General features: G+C 38.2%; 2 protein-coding genes across 6 annotated transcripts in view; both read right to left on the reverse strand.

The window, feature by feature from the left end:
- Nucleotides 1–1,396: 1,396 nt before the first annotated feature.
- On the reverse strand, nucleotides 1,397–4,978 carry sinhcafl (SIN3-HDAC complex associated factor, like). 2 transcript variants are annotated; one of them, XM_039796058.1, is made up of 6 exons: nucleotides 4,871–4,978; nucleotides 3,586–3,746; nucleotides 3,341–3,440; nucleotides 3,130–3,244; nucleotides 2,582–2,735; nucleotides 1,397–2,457 (listed from the first exon to the last, which is right to left on the reverse strand). In XM_039796058.1, exons 2-6 carry the CDS (start codon nucleotides 3,711–3,713, stop codon nucleotides 2,283–2,285), a joined length of 672 nt encoding a protein of 223 aa, XP_039651992.1. In that variant the 5' UTR covers nucleotides 3,714–3,746; nucleotides 4,871–4,978; the 3' UTR covers nucleotides 1,397–2,282. The 2 variants fall into 2 exon arrangements, with proteins under 2 accessions (XP_039651992.1, XP_039651991.1); XM_039796057.1 differs by lacking the exon at nucleotides 4,871–4,978 and having other exon boundaries at nucleotides 2,582–2,732.
- A 771-nt stretch (nucleotides 4,979–5,749) lies between these two features.
- Nucleotides 5,750–18,320, reverse strand: part of dennd5a (DENN/MADD domain containing 5A) — a 33,845-nt gene continuing 21,274 nt past the window's right edge. For 2 of the 4 annotated variants that reach the window (XM_039794721.1, XM_039794720.1), the window contains 13 exons: nucleotides 16,469–16,600; nucleotides 15,696–15,848; nucleotides 15,355–15,442; nucleotides 15,178–15,265; nucleotides 12,537–12,665; nucleotides 11,883–12,004; nucleotides 11,648–11,793; nucleotides 11,029–11,147; nucleotides 10,753–10,934; nucleotides 10,436–10,518; nucleotides 9,732–9,855; nucleotides 8,873–9,041; nucleotides 7,104–7,287 (listed from right to left, as the gene is read on the reverse strand). In XM_039794721.1, the coding sequence (XP_039650655.1) occupies nucleotides 7,104–7,287; nucleotides 8,873–9,041; nucleotides 9,732–9,855; nucleotides 10,436–10,518; nucleotides 10,753–10,934; nucleotides 11,029–11,147; nucleotides 11,648–11,793; nucleotides 11,883–12,004; nucleotides 12,537–12,665; nucleotides 15,178–15,265; nucleotides 15,355–15,442; nucleotides 15,696–15,848; nucleotides 16,469–16,600 (1,719 nt within the window). Of the gene's footprint in view, nucleotides 7,288–8,872; nucleotides 9,042–9,731; nucleotides 9,856–10,435; nucleotides 10,519–10,752; nucleotides 10,935–11,028; nucleotides 11,148–11,647; nucleotides 11,794–11,882; nucleotides 12,005–12,536; nucleotides 12,666–15,177; nucleotides 15,266–15,354; nucleotides 15,443–15,695; nucleotides 15,849–16,468; nucleotides 16,601–18,090; nucleotides 18,196–18,320 lie in introns of all 4 variants that reach the window. The other 2 variants (XM_039794718.1, XM_039794719.1) reach the window with 2 other exon arrangements.

Here is an 18,320-nt window from a genome sequence, read left to right on the forward strand (position 1 = left end):
ATATATATATATATATATATATATATATATATATATATATATATATATATATATATATATTTCGGTTCCAACCTTAGACTGTATAAAATAGGTTTCAACTGTGAAAATGCTATCTATAAATTATGTAAAATGTACGATTGCAGCAGCAATAAAAGCTAGTACCTAATTGAGTCACAGAACTTGGTATAAACTCCTCCAGTGTTCAATGTGCATTAAAAACGTCTATGTAGCTCTTGTTCACCACCTACAGGCGCACACAAATATCACAAGCACAATTTTTCTTTCGTTTTTTTATTACAATTCAAATCTACTTTGTGGTACAGTAAACAAAAAACAAGTATTAAAAAGACATCTACATTGCATGTTCGAAGGAAGTGCACAAAATTAAAAAGACTTTCTGAAAGGCTCTACGCCAATTATCAAAATGTCAGTTTAAAAGAAAAAGGTTTTGCAATAAATAAATATAAATTACATGAGAATCATGACAAGGTCAGGTAATTCATTAAGGCACATCTCACATCCCAAAATGTACCTCGCAAAAACGATATGGCAACTCCCTAAGGACAAAAACAAGCTTATTTCCCAGCTTAAAAGGGAGCAGCATTCCTCCTTTTAATAAAAATCATAAAACATGTTCAGCATTTAACTACCCTGCCGCAGAAATGTTTATATATTAAGCAACTTCACAGAGCATTGCCTGTCATTTCTTGAAGTTTGAGATTGATTACAATAATGCAAAAAAAAAAAAGTCATTACAGTATTAATTTGAGAGACAGTATGCACCATGGCTAAAACTGTGCAATCTGAGCATTATTTTACTTTACATACACAAGAAATATCTTGATACAGTTATGAATTTTGATTAGGAAAATGTTGAGTCATTGCTGAAATAAAAGATGCTTTTTACAAGCCAGTTTAGTTGAATAACAGTCCATCACTTTAAACTGTTATAGCGTGAGTGATAGACACCCCCAGAGCATTTCTCACATTCAAAATGTCTGCATAGTTTGAAATTCGACAATTGCTTCTGAAGATAAATCACAGAAATGTTAAACACATTTTCTATAAAAGTATTTCCTAGCAAAAATGTAGAGTAACCATAAAACATAAGTCATGTGTTTGCTGTAGGTTCTGTTTCTGACTATTAAATGCAATTAGCAATCAAACAAATAAGGAATATTGCAGCTCACTGTTGCTGCAATTAACCATTTACCGTTCCCTGCAGTTTACACATATTTCAGCAGAGCACAAGCTACAACTTTGCACACCTTTACAGAAATATGCCTGAGAAAATGAGATGTGAAAATGTGATAAAAATCTGATAATACCTATCAACTGGCTTAGTGTAAAAGTACGTTTTTAGCACCTTTCACACACAAAAACATGTTTACAGAAGTAGTGGTTCGCTTTTCCTGTAATTTAAAAAAGGTTTGATGTACCAAGAGCCAAAACATTGTGTATTTACAAAATCCATTTGCTTTACAACATGCATTGTAAATTCATTAGCGGCTGTACAAAAGAAATAAATAAATCACTTTTGTCATTCCAAAAGGCAGAGGAATGTCCTGCATGCATGGTCTAACCACATCTATCCAAGTCAATGTGCACCAACTGATGGGAAATCTAAATGGAGTGTTTTAAACTTGTAGCATGCTTAAGCATTCTTATCTATACACACATTAAAAGCTTATTAAATTCATTGAGAACAGTTGTACTAATGATCCCTGGGGTGACCAACAGCCACTTGTGTACAACAAATCCTACAGACTCACGCATTCGCACATACGAAACTAACAGATAAGACAAAACATTGCTGCAACGTTGAAGAGCCCCTCCAACATAAACAAAAAAAGCTGGTATTCGAATAGCTGGTGACTTTCATATGCACACTTAAAATTAGAAATTATGAAAAAAAAATATAGAACAGTCTTGATATGTATGAAAAGGTGACAAAATATTTACAACGTTGATCACTTGATACAAAATAAACAAAAACAATTCCAAATCAGAACTGGAGCCTTGACAAAATTTGCTTCCTTAACCTATAAATAACACTAATGCCCATAATACGTCTTTTTTTTTCCTTTTTGCTTTCTATAAAAAAAAGAAAGAAAATCAACTCTATACAAAAGTTAAAAAATACCCATATAAAAAAGGAAAATTACATAGTAAAGAACTAACTAACTGATCTAATTGGGTGAGTGGAAATGGGAGGTCTGCCACTGGAGACAAATCCAGGTGGATGCCATGGATAACCCTACAGGGGGATTAAACAAAAGCAATCACCAGGTTTCTTTCATGTCTTCTGGGAGTTGTGGAGGAAGTGTGTCTGGAAGGTGCGCGGCCACTTGTGTGGACGCCAGTTTTTTGGAGCTGCAGCAGGGCTTGAAGAGACGAGGATCAATAATCACCTCTCCAAACCGCCCCTTATAGACAATCCCACAGCACACCTTTTGCCTAAAGGGGGGGGCAGATGAAAGACGACCCGTAGCGTTATTCGTCATATTAAAAAGACACAACACTGCCTAATACATTTTTCCAGTTGCGTTGTCAAACACAAAGCTGTTTAATGAGGCCTTACCTTTTCCAGTACAAACGGTCCAGGAAAGAGAAGATGGAGGGAGTCGGGCGTCTTTGTTTGGACTCGATGTCTGAGCCATCATCTGAAAGGTTGCTGTAACTGGGGGACTGTGCAGGAGACACACTGGAGGTCGTGCTGTGGGCATCGGAGTCTGCTTGTAAAAAAAAAAAATGTAAAAAATATTTTTGGGAAAGGTTTAGCTTTTGCTAAATACAAAACAGAATGAAAGTAGTCGGCCAACAGTCTTGATTCTAACTAGGGCAACAACTACCAATTATGCTTATCAATTGTTTTCTAGAAAGAAAATAGAAAATAGTGAAAACACCCCTAGCAATTAGCAATTTAGCCACAAGATGCTGCTAAAAGTCATTTTTAAAATCAGGCTGAGAAGAAAAACCAAGACTGACAGAGTGAAATTGACCGTGATATTAGGCACTTTTTGAGCATTACACCTTTACTTTAAGTCAACAAATATTCCTTGTCTGAATAGTTCCAAATCTATTGATAATAGAAGACAAATCTCTCACCAACATATTTAAACTACTTACTTTGTCTCTTTAACTTGTGAAGCTTCTTTAGCTTGCTTTTCTTCTTCCCATCACTGTTCTTGATCTTCTTGGGCTTTGTCATCTTGAAGCCTGGACCAGCTCTGGCATCCACCACCTAAGTCAGGTCAGGCAAAACATCAAGTCAGTTTAAAGCCATAACACGACAATTGGACAAATATGACTCCCACTACTGTAAGCAGACATCACTTACGTGGTTCCAGTTCTTCTTGGAGCCATTAGGTAGCTTCTTCCACCTCTTCACCAGTAACACACAGGCATTGCAAATGTCTCCAACACGATCTTCTGACAGCCTTACAAAATGAATGAAATTAAAGTTTAACACACTAATGCATTCATTCGACCTTTTATTTATAGACACACGCGCAAAACACACAGATTAACACATTACAAACGCACAATATAAATAAATAAATGAATGAATAAATGAGTTTTTACCCAAAACAGAGCCCGAATGTCTCTTCATATCGACTGCTGTCTGTGAAGCGTGAACTGGATGACTTGGTCTTGCAGATACAACAGCCGTCGTTACTCCGGTAGATCTTTGACTTGTGAAAGCCAAACATAATCTGTTTGTTGGTAGGGGTTATGGCAAAGATCTGAAAAACGTAAAACAAAGATCGGTAATTGTCCCGACAACAAGCACCGTAGATGTCTGCAGAACGTTGTGCATTCTACTGCCGAAAAGGGGGCGGTCCCTACACGCACACACAGTTATAACCAAGCCACTCTTAAAACATTATTTTAACATATCCTATATGAAATTCATTCAAGGTAGCAGTACATTACATATATAGCTAGTGCACCATCAATTGAAAAAGTATAACTAACTTTAGCTAAAGCAACAGCATCCAGGCATCTTAAGGAATTTAAAAGCCAAGTTACGCGAACACCAAAACAAACAAAAACTGACATTACACTAACGTTATAACCTGGTGTTATTGGTTGTGTTAAATACACAAAACATAATGACCGGTTATGTCACATTTGATGCTGGATCAACTGATGATGCAGGCTCATAAACTTTCAAACACTCCCGAGTCCACACAGCATTGGCAACGTTAACGTTAGGTGAATCACAGAAACCTTACAACGCGCACAACACAGCGTTTTACTATCGTTCACTGGGTTTTCTGAAAATTGGTCAATACGTTTGTGATTTTGCTAATTTCCTAGCACAAAGAGAATGAAAATAGTTGATGTTAGACATTGTTTAGCCGTGAATTTGTTTGCAGCGAAAACTCGAAACAAAAAGCGGGCGGCAGCGCTTTCTGAAGTGAAGAAACAAAAAGCTACCCGGGCTATTCGCTGAATTATGTGTAACGTTAACACGCCTGTCTAAATAACACACCATCATCAACCTTGTGCAATTCATGTAGGTTGTTAATATTCTGATAAAATACAAAAAGTTGCGATGAACCCATCCTTCCCTTTAAATTCAAACTTTTGCCCGCTAGAGCGCCAAATACGGTTCATTGTTGTTAGCTGTTAGCATGCTAGCTAGCCGACTTTGCTACCATTACCACGCCACGCTCTCGTTCACTTCCACGTTATCCCATTGTCGAGTCGGTTAGTCTTTGCACATTTAACGTTAGCTTGCAACAACTGGAAGCGAACACGTCAGGTTACAACTACACCATTACAATCAGTCTCTTCACACACAACAAAACAGTTAAATTCAACAAATGTAATTTCTGTACAAGAGAAATAACAGTGCACTTACTGAACAAAAACTTTGAATCTTCACCGTATTCCTTTCTCACACTGCGCATGCTCTTACTACTACTGCATACAGCTGTCATTAGAATATCATTAGCATAAAAAGCCGGAATGAAAGGGCTGAGCGTACAATGACCATATAAGGAGTGCAGCCGTTGAGTTTGAACCTGGATTCAACCAATCGCTGCTATCCTCGCGTACTCTTCACAAGACATGAATGATGGGAGGCGTAGTGAACTAGCGGGAATTCACTGTGCCGTCACAGTTGTTAACGGCCTTCTTTTAAACTCAAAATCCCATAAACCACCTGGCCTAATGCTTTAAAGAAAAACAGCTATTTGACATGGCGCGAACAAGTTTGTTTACATTTTCTCAGCTGAGGAAGTACTTTGATTCAGATAGCAGATAGCAGATAATATAACAAATAAATCACTGTTGTGTTTCTTTTCAACTGATTTAAAAGTCAGTTTCAGTTTTATAATATTATGGGATATTTTGTATATATTTTGTATAAGTAAAGCAAAAGTTGTCCAAAAAATAAATTTGAATTAGGGCTTCAACTAACAATTATTTTCATTATCGATTCATCTGCATACTATTATCATCATTAAATGAATAATTTAGTTTAGGATATTTTTTTTTTAAATCACAATTTCCCAAAGCCCAATTGCTTGTTTTGTCTAGACTAGCATTGCCGGACCTATCTCCGCAACGTTGTAAGCCAATAGGTATTCAGATAACTACCACTGAAGACAGCAACTATCTGCATTTAATTGCTGAAACCAGTGGATTTTTTGACTACATTTTCTCAGCTGGAAAGCACATATAGCAAATAATATAACTCTATTAATAAAAAAACTGTACTGACTGTACTACAATTAAATCCAGGTTAATGCATTACAGATGCTTTATTCTTAATATATTTTTACACTGTACACTGTTGCTCACTTAGTAAACACTACATTACACAGCTATGTCAACAAATGTACAATAGTATTGGAAAACAAAAATATATATCTCCCAAGATGCTCATGTGTGGGTCATACACAGACGAGTACAACAGTCAATCCAGACGTTGTTGGCACAGAAAAGAAGTCCTTCACATATTAAATCTCTTGTTCTGCACAGTAAAGTTCAAAGTATGTAACGGAGGAGGGCCCGGTTACACCTCAAGACACCCCAGTATGGAGTTTGTAGAGGGGTTGAATTTTCTGTTGTGGATATTGCATAGCAAGAAACCATGATGACAAAATCAGGAGTGGGAAAGAGCTGTCCTTTTTGCTTCTCACATGGGAAGCAGGAGATCATCCTTTATCACGAGAAGTCTACACAGGTCATCACACTGTTTTTATTCAGAGAAGAGGGCAGATGTAGTGTAAGGGCTGGGATGATGATAGAAGAAAGGGCTGGCTGTAGGTATTTACATGAAGCCTTCCATTGTGATCTACTTTGCACAGAAAGCTGGGTCAAGCATTTCTTAGAGGACTTGTATCTGGAACACAAGCTAAAGACTTGGGGTATTTTCCTTTATCCAACTGAATATACTGTCCATCACTAGAAACAGGGTTAAGCCACACTGTCTTATTATCATGCAAAAAGGATCATTTTCTCTGCTGAAGGTATTCCATGTAAAAGACCTGCACACTAGTACATTTCTCAGTGAAAGGGCCAAATCTAATAACCGTTTTATTTCTATGTAGGTGAGACTTTCCACACTACAAACCTCCTGTCATATACATACTTATGAAGCATACTTCTACATCATTTGCTTTAAGCTCTGCGTAATGACATTGGAATCTGAGTTGACAACAGAGCAAGCAACTTGACTGATTTAGTAAAATAATACTGTTTTTCTCTGAAAATATATTAACAGTTTTGATCCTCACTTTCCCTTAAATATAGCCATTGTCAGCAGTTCATGATAACAATGAAAATATTTAGTTTCAATAAAACATTATAGCACAAGTAGGTCATCATCAATAATGTGAAAATTATGGTTCATAATAGAAAACATATTTTTAACATCTAATGGCAACATCATTGAGCAAAAAAATAACAACATATCTGGAAAGGCTCATTGCACTTAATATATGGCAAATGTAACAGTAGCTTTGATATAAGCCAGAAAATGTCTTTTGTTCAAGTCTTTTCCTGCATATAAAAAGTTCAGTTATTCTTTTTAGTGGTCCCCAGTGATCGTCCTGGTCAGGTACAACTGGTGGGAAGTTGGTTTGGTTTTAGATACCAACACCTTTGACAAGCGAAGCCTCCAGGGTGATGTTGAACTCCTGCAGAGTCTGTAGTACTCTGATCAGAGAGTTTACCAAAGAGCGGTCTTTCATCAATGCGATGTCTTCGTACATCTGAGCGGTGATTGGACAGTCTGCGAGCAGAGCGATCCAGTGATGCAGCAAATGGTCCCTGAGAGAGGAAGACACGTGAAGTCAACATAACAGCTTAACACTAGAGACTGATAGCAGTTACTGCATTTAGCAATTTCCCAATAAAAATAATTTAAACCCGTGGCAGTGTAAAAGCTAATTTTAAAGGCAAACCACATTATACTATAGATAAAAATATCCCTCTTCTACGGCTTGTTGAAAATGTGAAGGGCTGTAATTAACAATTATTTTCATTACTGATTAATTTAAATTCTTTCAATTAATCAATTAAATGTTTTGTCCATCAAATGTCATCACCATGTCCCCGAGCCCAAGGTGATGTCTTCAAAGTACTTGTTTTGTCCACAGTCAAAAACAATGACACATAGAAAACAGAAAGAAAACAAATCCTTACATTTGAGAAGCTAAAACGATTGAAAGTTTAGCACTTCTTTCTTGATAAATGACATAAACAATCTATTATCAAAATTGTAGGCAATTCATTATTAGCGATTGAATAATTGATATACTAATTGTTGCAACACTACTATTTGTACAGAGAAAAGAATAAAATCACTGCATCACTACGCACTCAAGGCACAGAAACATCCACTCTTCAAAAGGGAGAAGGAAATAAAGGAAACCAATAAAATATCTGATACTTCAAGAATCCTCAAAGGACAGATCATTTTCACTTGACTCCTTGCAGGTCAGGATGAAGGATCAGATACAGAGCGAAGCATCCACAAATGTTAGGGGTTCAGTGTCCCAACCAAAGAGAGTGTCCTGTCTGAACCATGGGACAGTCATATCCAGAATCCGATGAGGAGTCTGTTGTACACCAAAATTCGGCGAATAGCAGACGTATCAGAATGTTAAGTGTAGTTAGCATCTTTTATTTTTTTTGTTAGCTTGTTAGCTTGTAACTGGCAGTGGCTGACAGCGATGTCGGCTATGCACTGGAGGATTCAGGTTTCCTTGCTGGCTTTTGCATATTAAACAGCGGTTGGTTTAAGGATTAGTGACGTCATCGCATTCCCTCTGAAGTCTGAACATCCTTAAAGGGGAACTATGCAGTTTTTTTTTAGCTTCGGAGTCATTGGAATGGTTATATGACTTTTTTTCGGGTTGAATGGTGGTTGTCTCGCTTCCCCCTAGCGCCTGTGAGCGGAAAAACCACCCTTGCAACTTTTGGCTGGCGAGCCGCCGGCCTCAGTGTCAGGATGTATCGCATGATATCAGGTCTCGCAATGTAACGAATTGCTTCACGGCACTGCACACATACGCCCATTCAGGAACCGGCTAGCAAGAACAAGGTAGCGATGGAGTTTTTCACACTATCGTCATGGCTGAGCTCGCAAAAAAGAAGCAGAAAGCTAGGAAAGCATTATCGGAAGAACAGAGAAAGAGGAAACGGTAGACTGACCGAGCAAGTTTTTACACAGTGTTGCCAAATATCTATTCCAAAGCCGTAGGGGAGCTCTACAGAGAAACCTGTGAGCAAAAAGCGAAAACAGCGAAGAAATTGCCAAAACTGCATAGCGCCCCTTTAAACAAGTGTTTAACATGTTCACTACAGTACATGTAAATGTGTGTCTGGAGGTTAGGGAGTGCTGCCTGCCTACCTTGCACCCAGACAGACGAGCATCTGGAACTTCCCGTCCTTGCCGATGTTTCTGGACGTGTTGTTGATGGCGCGCATGAAGCGGCAGAAGTGGCGCACTCTGGTTTGCCAGTTTTCATCTGGCGTCACCTCTCGCTGCTCCGCACTTTCAAAATAAACTTGTGACTTTTCTGTTTAAGCAAAAAAAAAAGATAAATAAAATATAAATCAGTTAAAAATTGATTACACAGTAATATGAAGGTCTGTTTGAAGGGATACTTATAGGCAAAACATTAAAGGTCCCATGACATGGAGCTCTTTGGATGCTTTTATATAGACCTTAGTGGTCCCCTAATACTGTATCTGAAGTCTCTTTCCCGAAATTCAGCCTTGGTGCAGAATTACAGCCACTAGAGCCAGTCCCACAATGAGCATTCCTTAGTATGTGCCATTTTTGTGTCTGTAGCTATTGAGGAGGAGAGAGGGGGGGCAAGGTGGAGGGTGGGGGTGTGGCCTTGACCAACTGCCACTTTGCTTGTTTGAAAGCCATGATGTCTCTCTCTCATGGGTTGGCCAAATTCTCTGGGCGGGCAAAGCAGAGAAAGGGGAGGTAACCTTGCTCCTTATGACCTCATAAGAAGCAAGATTCCAGATCGGCCCATCTGAGCTTTCATTTTCTCAAAGGCAGAGCAGGATACCCAGGGCTCGGTTTACACCTATCGCCATTTCTAGCCACTGGGGGACCATAGGCAGGCTGGGGGAACGCATATTAATGTTAAAAAACCTCATAAAGTGAAATTTTCATGCCAAGTATTTGTGTGAAATATCACTTTAAGGGCACAAGTTATATACATAAGGGAGTAATGATATAAAGTCTTTACCCAAGAAATCCCAGATGAAGACATTCTTAAAGAGTCGGGGTGATTTGAAACCGTGCTGGAAAACTTGCTCCAGAGCCCAGACGAGGCCGTATTCCCCACAGAGGAGAAGGGTCAGACTGCCTCTCTGTGCAAAAACAACAGGAAAACTGATTACAAGGCTGTTTTTTATTTATTTTTTAACAAATGACAATTAAATGGAGCGCTTTCTAGATCGAGTTATGTCCATTAAAAATAACAACTTTAATAACAGTCTCCCTACATTGTTCTGTCAGTACTGTAAAGAGGTGGTGTAAAGCGTGAAGGGAATTTCCCTGTAAAAAATCCTTTGTACTTTGACTACACAATGAATGCCTCTTAAAACCTGTAATCAACAGTTAAGTTACAATATGCATCTCCTCTGAATTATAATTATCAACCCATGTACCTTAATAAGTAATAATTATTAGTGTTGGTGATTATATTTATATTAGAGCCTTTATGACAGACAAAATAATTCCAGGCCAGAAAAGAATGATCAAGTATAATGTCAACTTCTGAGAAACAGCAAACATTCTCCTTTTATATGTTTTAACAATGTGAATTACACCACATAGCCCACAGTTACTGAGGGGCTTTGGGACCACCAGAGCAGAAAGCTGCTTTTCTTCATTTGTAATGAATAATAGAACTACATGTTGGGGCCCGTCTAGACTGCCGTCTCTCACCTCCTTCTCCGGCTTGTGGAAGTGCTTCACGATCCCATTGATGGCCTCTCCCACTCCCTCCTGGATCTGACCTGTGTTTAACTCTGGATGAGAAGAAAAAGTGCAAACAAAGATTGTGTGAGACAATACAAGCACACAAAGGGATATTATTTATATATATATATATATATATATATATATATATATATATGCTTAAGATAACTTCAAATTGGAGACACATATTAACGCTTAGCTAGAATATGACAAAAACGTCTACACACCAGTATTATTTAGGAGTTGATACAGATGACTTATGGTTGTGAAGTTGAGTAACTTACTTGGTTTGCTGCTTGGCGAGATGGTAACAAACCTCCTCATCATCCCAGGGGACTGCTGCATCGGGGGTGTGCGGCACATCCGTTCATCATTCTCTGTGCTGGGGGTCATCAGCTCTCCCACCAGGATCCTCTCCAAACTGCCGTCATCCACGCCCTTCCCCAGCCACCGGCCACACGGAAACCTACACAACAAATGCATTGTTTTGATTATTTTTGAGAACCGTGTGGTCCAAAAAATACTAAAGGAGGCACATTTCTCTCAAAAGAGACGCTTACTTGTAAGTATGCCCCGTGATCTCGTTCCGGACCACAACACACTCTACAAGCCACTTTGCGTAGAGCCCCGTGTTATCGTGACCCATCTGCACTGTGGTGAGCTTGCCCAGGTTCTGGCACTGAAAGAGAGAGAGAAGCATGGATGGTGACATCAAACAATCAAAAAATAATATTCACAAACAATAATTCTGCTTTATTACAATTTGGTCTTATTTTTTATAGTTTTGGTCTATAATTGTTGTCCAACAGGAAAAGGAACGAATCATACAGGTTTTTCACCAGTTTACTAAACTTCTTTGAAAGAGAAAACAATGGCAAACTGTAAAAATGATTACTGAAACTGTCAGTTGTAAACATCCGATACAGTTTACAGACCGACGTCTAAGATTAACTTTGACCTATCGTACTATCGTAATGCACATTTTCGGTGCTATAAGGTATTAACATTGACATTTCAGGTCCTCTCATTTTTAAATAATCTGGCTAAACTGTTTGCTTGTTTACAACGCGTCTGATCTTTCAACCAATCGTGTTTCTTGAATTTTAGACTTCAGTTACAAAATAAAGACCCAAGTTGTAATAAAGTGGAGTTATCATTTGTCCAAGAATAAGGACCAACCTCAAAAGTGATCTCCAGAGTATTTCTGGGGACCTGCAGGACTCCGGTCTCTGCCAGCTCACCAGAAACACACACCCAAGGGTTGGCTGTGAACATGGAGCCACCCAGCTTCTTACTGGGAACAGCCACCACGTGGTAGGGGATCACTGGGAGACAGAGGAGAGAAATGTCATAAGAAAAACTGGTAGTTTATTTACAGCGTTGTCGGGCTGTTTGGCATCAAAATAGCACTCACTGATGGTTGTAAAGACGTTGGTGAAACAGAAGTAATCCACAGCGTTAAAGGACAGGAGGTGGTAGAGAAACTGCTCCTTCTCATCATCACAGCGGAGGAAGGCATATCGCTTGTACAGTTTTCTAAAAGGAAGATTGTTTGAAAAGTGTAAAAATACGTATTAATGCTTGGACCCACAACATTAAAGAATTTCCATTATTTTTAAAATAGTTAGGTTGCCCAACAGATAACCATTCCTCAACAGTGTCAGCTGCATGATAGCTGATAAACCAATTTTGGATAACAAAGTAAGCTACTGTTTTGTAATAAAGTAGAACAAATGGCATGTAAGGTCACAAAGACAGACAGAAAACCCCCTGACCCACTTCAGCACTCAGATATCAATTATGAAGAAGGCTGTGAATTATTTAAACTGTGGTGGACTACAGTATGATGCTTTGCAATTTCAAAAAAGTTAATGTATTATAAATGGGTAGATCACACGTCATCTTCATTTCATATGAGACAGACATTCCTACACAAACACAGAAAGAAGGTCATGATAACAAAAAAAAAAGAGAAGAGGTGGTAAAAGAAACTCAGAGATCTTTAAAATGCCATAGTAATGAACTAATACTGAAATTGTGACTGACAGCAGAATTTTGTTTAGCTCACTTTGTAAGCTCGTGCTCTGAAAGCAGCTGCTTCAGGTGTCTGGAGAGCAGCTTCTTCTCCATAGAGAGGCGAACCCAGGCTCTGGCCTTGCCCACATCTGTCTTGATCTCACTGATGTTCTGAATGTGTCTGCAAATAATCAGATTGAGATCGAGAGGTCAGAAGAGGTTAGGTGATCGTACGTAAACACAAAAGCAAAGATAATTTTCATCATGTGCAAATTAAAGTAGGAGGCATCTTGTATCCAATATGTCGGTTTCACCACGACACTTTTAATAATGCAAACACTGGGCCAATAAATGTCATCTACTGACAAAAGAAAGTGTCTATATAGACTTTGCTTACAAACAATTAAGAAAAGCATAAAATGCAGAATGAAACCAGATAACATTTTCATGCAGTTGATGCACATTTTCATGCAGTTTATGGTTTATTTCTGACAGGAGCATATGTGACTAACTGAAGTATTGAGAACTTGAGGCAAAATACATCAATCAAGTACTTTTATTTAGATCGGTTCTTTCATTAAGTCTCTCAGTGGAGCCACAATGGTGATATGAAAACATGTATAGATTGTAATACACAAGTCTGTGGTCTAAACAGATGACAAGCAAATGTTTAGGGCTGCTATTAACAATTATTTTCATTAATTGTTTATGAATCGATACATTCTGATGTTTGGTATTTTTGATTGATACATCTCACAAAATGAATTAAATAATTAATAAACAAATCATTTCAGCACTACAAATGTTATTCAAAAATGACTTATAAATATATGTGAAATATCCATATTTCACATATATTTTATCTTTATTTTCATCATGATTCTGACTTGCCCAAACATCACCCACCCCGAGTCAAAGAAACAGCTCAGCGTGCCTCTGTAGAGGCATTTATAACCACAGACGAAATTTAATGTCATCGCTCCGAGCCACCTTCGAGCCTCGGATGTCCAGACACATTCCCTTCCACTCCACCTGTGCCATAAGCCTTGTCTGCTAAGAGCTCCTCATGTCTCCTCCCCTACCTTCCATCCCCCTCCCTGTCTCCACCCTCACACCAAGTAACCCAGTTTTCTCCGCTCGTTATCTCCGTGGCAACAGGGGAAAACATCTACTATAATGCACAATTAGTGTACCATCTTACCTAGAAAACACAGGGTAATGCAAATGAGTTGCCATCATCTCTAATAACCTTAAAAAGTTTGAGCAATTGTAATATTAACTCATAATTTTTAGTTAAAAAAAGATTGTACTGCCCGTTAAGAAAATATGATATGTTATTAAAGGTCACCAACGGAGTCTGATGGTTGATTCTGTGACAGTGTGTGTTTACGATCATGGCTACAGAAGTATGAGTGTGGAGGAGGAGTAGAGATGAGTGTTTGTGCCCTGAGCTGACCCCTCCTCTCTTTCTCAGCCAGACTGGCGGGGGGTCTGGTAATTAGGGTGGAAGTAACGTGCTGTTACACTCTGCCCCTCCAAGCCCTGACTCCTCAACTCTGGCTGGTTATGGTACATTACATTACGACAGTAATGGCCGCCTCACAGTCACACAGTCACACAGCCACACACACACAGTCACACAGCCATACAGCCACGCACTCACGCACGCACACGCACGCACGCACGCACGCGCACGCGCACGCACACACACACACACACACACACACACACACGTGCAGGTGTGCTGCGAGATCACACAGGGTCACTGAAAGGCTTAGTAATTTATGCATAATTCCACTCATTTCCAGTCACATATCTCAGTGTCTATTATAATAAAGGCAAAAAGTGACCCCCAAAAAATGGAACCAAGCTTTTTCTGTAACGGCACCGCTACTATGGAAAGACCTGTGCTAAATCTGTGTCTTCACTGAAGTTATTTTTTTTTTAATCTGGCAAACATGCATTCCCTTTGTAATTGCTGATTTCGAGTAAGTAAATATTATTGTAAGATATCGAGTTCATAATACGTATAATATTGAATTTATTTGGATGTTCAACAGAAAACAGAAAAAGTGCCATTATAACTAATTAACTGTGAAGCATCACATTTATCAAGTAATACTATAAGGGCTATAAAGAAGCTCTTGTTTATCAGAGACATGGGATCTCAAAAATGTTTTAGTCATAACTAGGCAAGGTGTGATTTTTGTTTGTTTTGTTTTCCTCGAGACCGCAGAGGGTGGGGGGTGAGTGAGGTTTTTGGTTCCTGTTCGATTGTATTTGTTTGTTCTGTATGTTGTGTGTTCAAAAATATAAAAATAATAAAAAATTGATCATAAAAAAAAAAAGACAACAAACCCTCAATTTAATTGCTTCTTATGTGAGGGGAGAATTCAACCTGTTGTTGATTCAATTGCCTCATCTGAATGTGTTGAGACACAAGTGTAAGAATGCAGCCCATTATATAAATGGGCTTCATGATTTAATTTGGATAATTTAAATTATTACTCATTATCATGGGAACATCTACGTAGGTATTGTTTGACAGTCTACCACAAGGGGGCACTCTTAGTCCAACTTACTTTCTTCTGATAGTGACCAGTATCTAATACTTTTGTAAACTAGCTTTGGGTAAACTGGATGAAACTCAAGCAATTCATCCATTCATAACCCTAACCTCCATTCCTCCTCACCTCATGTCCTGGATCAGGGAGACTTTAAGAGGGGGCATAGCTGATCCACCACCATCAGATTTGCGTCTCTCTGTGTCATGAATAAAACCTGGTGTGGGAAAAAATAAATAGTGCAATTGCAACAAGACTCACTAATTTGTTAAACAGTATTGTTCATCAGCTGATTTCAGCCTTTACCTGGAGGTCCCAAACCACCTGGAGTTGCATTTTTCTTCTCTTTGCTCTCCTGATAGTGCAGCAGGTGTGACCACAATGCAGATTTACCCTGAAAACATACACTGGTGTCATTATTTGCACTGAGATCACACTGTATGTTCACCAGCTGTAGAGGATCGGTTTTGTAAAAAAAAAAAAAGTGTAAATTTTTAGTGTTTGTTGTCATTGTTGTTGTGTTTTTTAATACACCAGTGTACCAATGTAATTTCGTTGTAATACTGTCAGACAGTGGTGCAATGACAATAAAGCCTCTTATGTCTTATTTGAAATGGTGACTGCATTGATGTTGTTTTTTTCCTGACCTGTTTGACCTGCAGCCCGTGGCTCCAGATCCTCTCCAGCAGGTCACAGAGGCTTGCTATCAGAGTATTCTCCTCAACACCGGTGATGCTGACCTCTCCGTGACCCAACTCCACGGCCTCCCGACCCATCTTTTCAACCAGCATACGCTTGGTCTGCAGAGAAACACACACACACACACTGTTGTTCTGATGACTGAGACATCAAACTAATAATACTGGAATTTTATTTTGCGATCTGTTTGCCAACTTCAGACTAGCAAATCCTGATATTATTTTTTGTGCAGTAGGAAAACTAACTTACAAACAGAAGACTAATCTATATTAACACAAAGCCTTCATTTGGTTTTGCAATGTTTTCCTGTTTTATTGTTATTTCAGTGAATCATCCTCATTATAATCTCCTTACTGTTGCTAAAAAGGATAAAATATAACCTTAATTGGAAGTCGCTTTGCATAAGTGTCACCTACATGACATCTAATGTAATATAAGCCTCAACACTTGCGTGCACACTTCTGTGGTGGCCTAAAGTTAAAGAAGCAAGGTTGGGACCGGGAGGTCGCCGGTTCAATCCCCAAATCGACAGGATAAAATCTGGGTGGGGAAAGTGAAAAACCCCAACCGCTCCAGTGGAACTGCTCAGTTGCCAGCTTCCAGGTATGAATGTGTAACTGTGTGAATGTGACAGGTCGTTGTTGCAAATTAAAATTAGTTCTCAATCGACCTACCTGCATAAATAAAAGTTTAAAAAAAATATATATATATACACACAAACCTTGTTCCTGCACTCCTTCAGCAGGCCTTCAACAAATTTCCAGTTAGTCTGAGCGATGACAGAAGGTGACAGGTTGGACAGTTTGGGCTGTCTGATGGTCGTGCCCAGGTTCCTGGCTTCCTGGATGTACTTCTAGTAAAAAACAAGAGAGAGTTCAGTCAGCTAACCACAAAAGGAAACCGAGAAACAGTCCGTCATCATTAGTGACTGTTACTACAGCTATACTATTACTGTGATAAACATCCAGACTTCAGTCTTCAGATATTGAAGCAGTACCCCATATAAGCAGTGAAACTCACAAAAATGAAATAGTGAAAAATATAAAATAATCAAAAAATAACTGAATTGAAAGCTAGAGAAGCTTTTAGAATTTTGACTTTTTGTTTTGTTCTTTAAAAACACACTTGATTTAATAAAAAAAATAATATTAATAATATAATATTAGGAGCTTCAGTTGACACTAAGCCAACGTGTTCTTTACTTTGAAATCAAAGTGTGACTGGTCAATAAGAGGTTATGCTAACATGACAATGTGCAGGTTTATTTATATACAAGTTTTTTTTTAAACCTTTGCTTCATTTATCTTGCTTGTATTGTCTTGTTAGGCACTTTGTAACATTTGTTACGAAAAGTGCTATATAAAAAAATTATTATTATTATTATTATTATTATTATTATTATTATTATTATTATTCAATGTACAGCTATTGTACAACAGCTAAATGTTCAGAAAAGTGTAAACAGTGACTAATAAATACAACAGTGATGAACATTTCAAATATTTATCAAATCAAGTATATTACAATAAATTAAATGATTCAGATCTAAAACAAAACATGTTAGTAATTCAGAAACAAATTATAATTATTTTTAGATTATTAGAAATTATATTATACTGATGGCATCATTTCATTTTTAGGAGTTCCCAAACATGACGTGCTCTAGAAAGTGACATACATCATCAGATAAAGCTCAGCTGCTGGTAAGCTAAGCTAAGATAAGATACACCTTTATTGATCCCCAGCGGGGAAATTCGGTTGTTGCAGCAGCACAACAGAAACAACATTGAAATACTAATAAGCATAGAGAGTAACAGAAATAAAGAATAAGTGTAACATAAACTAAAATTGAATAAAATTCAAAATAGAAACTATAAACTATACAGAGCATTGGAGACGGATGACATGATACATTAAATGGTGCTGATAAAGTGACGGTGGTGTGATTAATAGCAGCAGAGTCTTAATATAATAGAATGGGTCTATTATGGGTCTATAGAATATGGTACATTATGAAATAGTGAGTGAAATTAGACATAGTATATGGTGCAGTAGTGTAATAATAGAGCATAGAATAACACAATATAATATATAGTATAGTACGACAACATAACAGTATAAAGTAGAAGTATAGTATTGTGCAGCAATATAACATAGAATATAGTAGAACTTAGTGTAAGATATAATGTAATATGTCATATAATACAGCAACATAACGCAGAATAGTATATCAATATAATATGGTGGTGAAGGTAGCAGAGGGAAGGGAAAGACCACATGGGTGGACAGGTTCATGTGGCCCCAGTGCAAAACCTAAAGGCCTTACATACTACCAACACATACCACGTCCACAGTCACCGACTTTAGACAGGGCTTGAAGGACTGCGAGAGCCAGTAGTAGTCAAGAAACAGCAGGAGCTGCAGCTCCGGAAACAAACACTCTACATGCTGAGAGTAATGTGAGCGTGAGTGCAAGAGAGGCGGAGAAAAGAGACAGTGACCATAAGTGTGAGAGGAAGGTGGGAGAGCAGACAAGATGGTGAGAGCGAAGTCAAAATAAAGCAAACAGGTCA

Source organism: Perca fluviatilis, chromosome 3 (genome assembly GCF_010015445.1).
Source record: "Perca fluviatilis chromosome 3, GENO_Pfluv_1.0, whole genome shotgun sequence".
Taxonomy (NCBI): Eukaryota; Metazoa; Chordata; class Actinopteri; order Perciformes; family Percidae; genus Perca; species Perca fluviatilis.

What these genes read in the sequence shown, in the direction of transcription:
- sinhcafl (XM_039796058.1), bottom strand. Translation starts at nt 3,713, where the DNA reads ATGTTTGGCTTTCACAAGTCAAAGATCTACCGGAGTAACGACGGCTGT. An exon ending in ACATTCGGGCTCTGTTTTGG is followed by an intron (nt 3,441 to 3,585) that starts GTAAAAACTCAT and finishes TCATTTTGTAAG; the next exon opens with GCTGTCAGAAGATCGTGTTG. An exon ending in GACCGTTTGTACTGGAAAAG is followed by an intron (nt 2,458 to 2,581) that starts GTAAGGCCTCAT and finishes CCCCCCCTTTAG; the next exon opens with GCAAAAGGTGTGCTGTGGGA.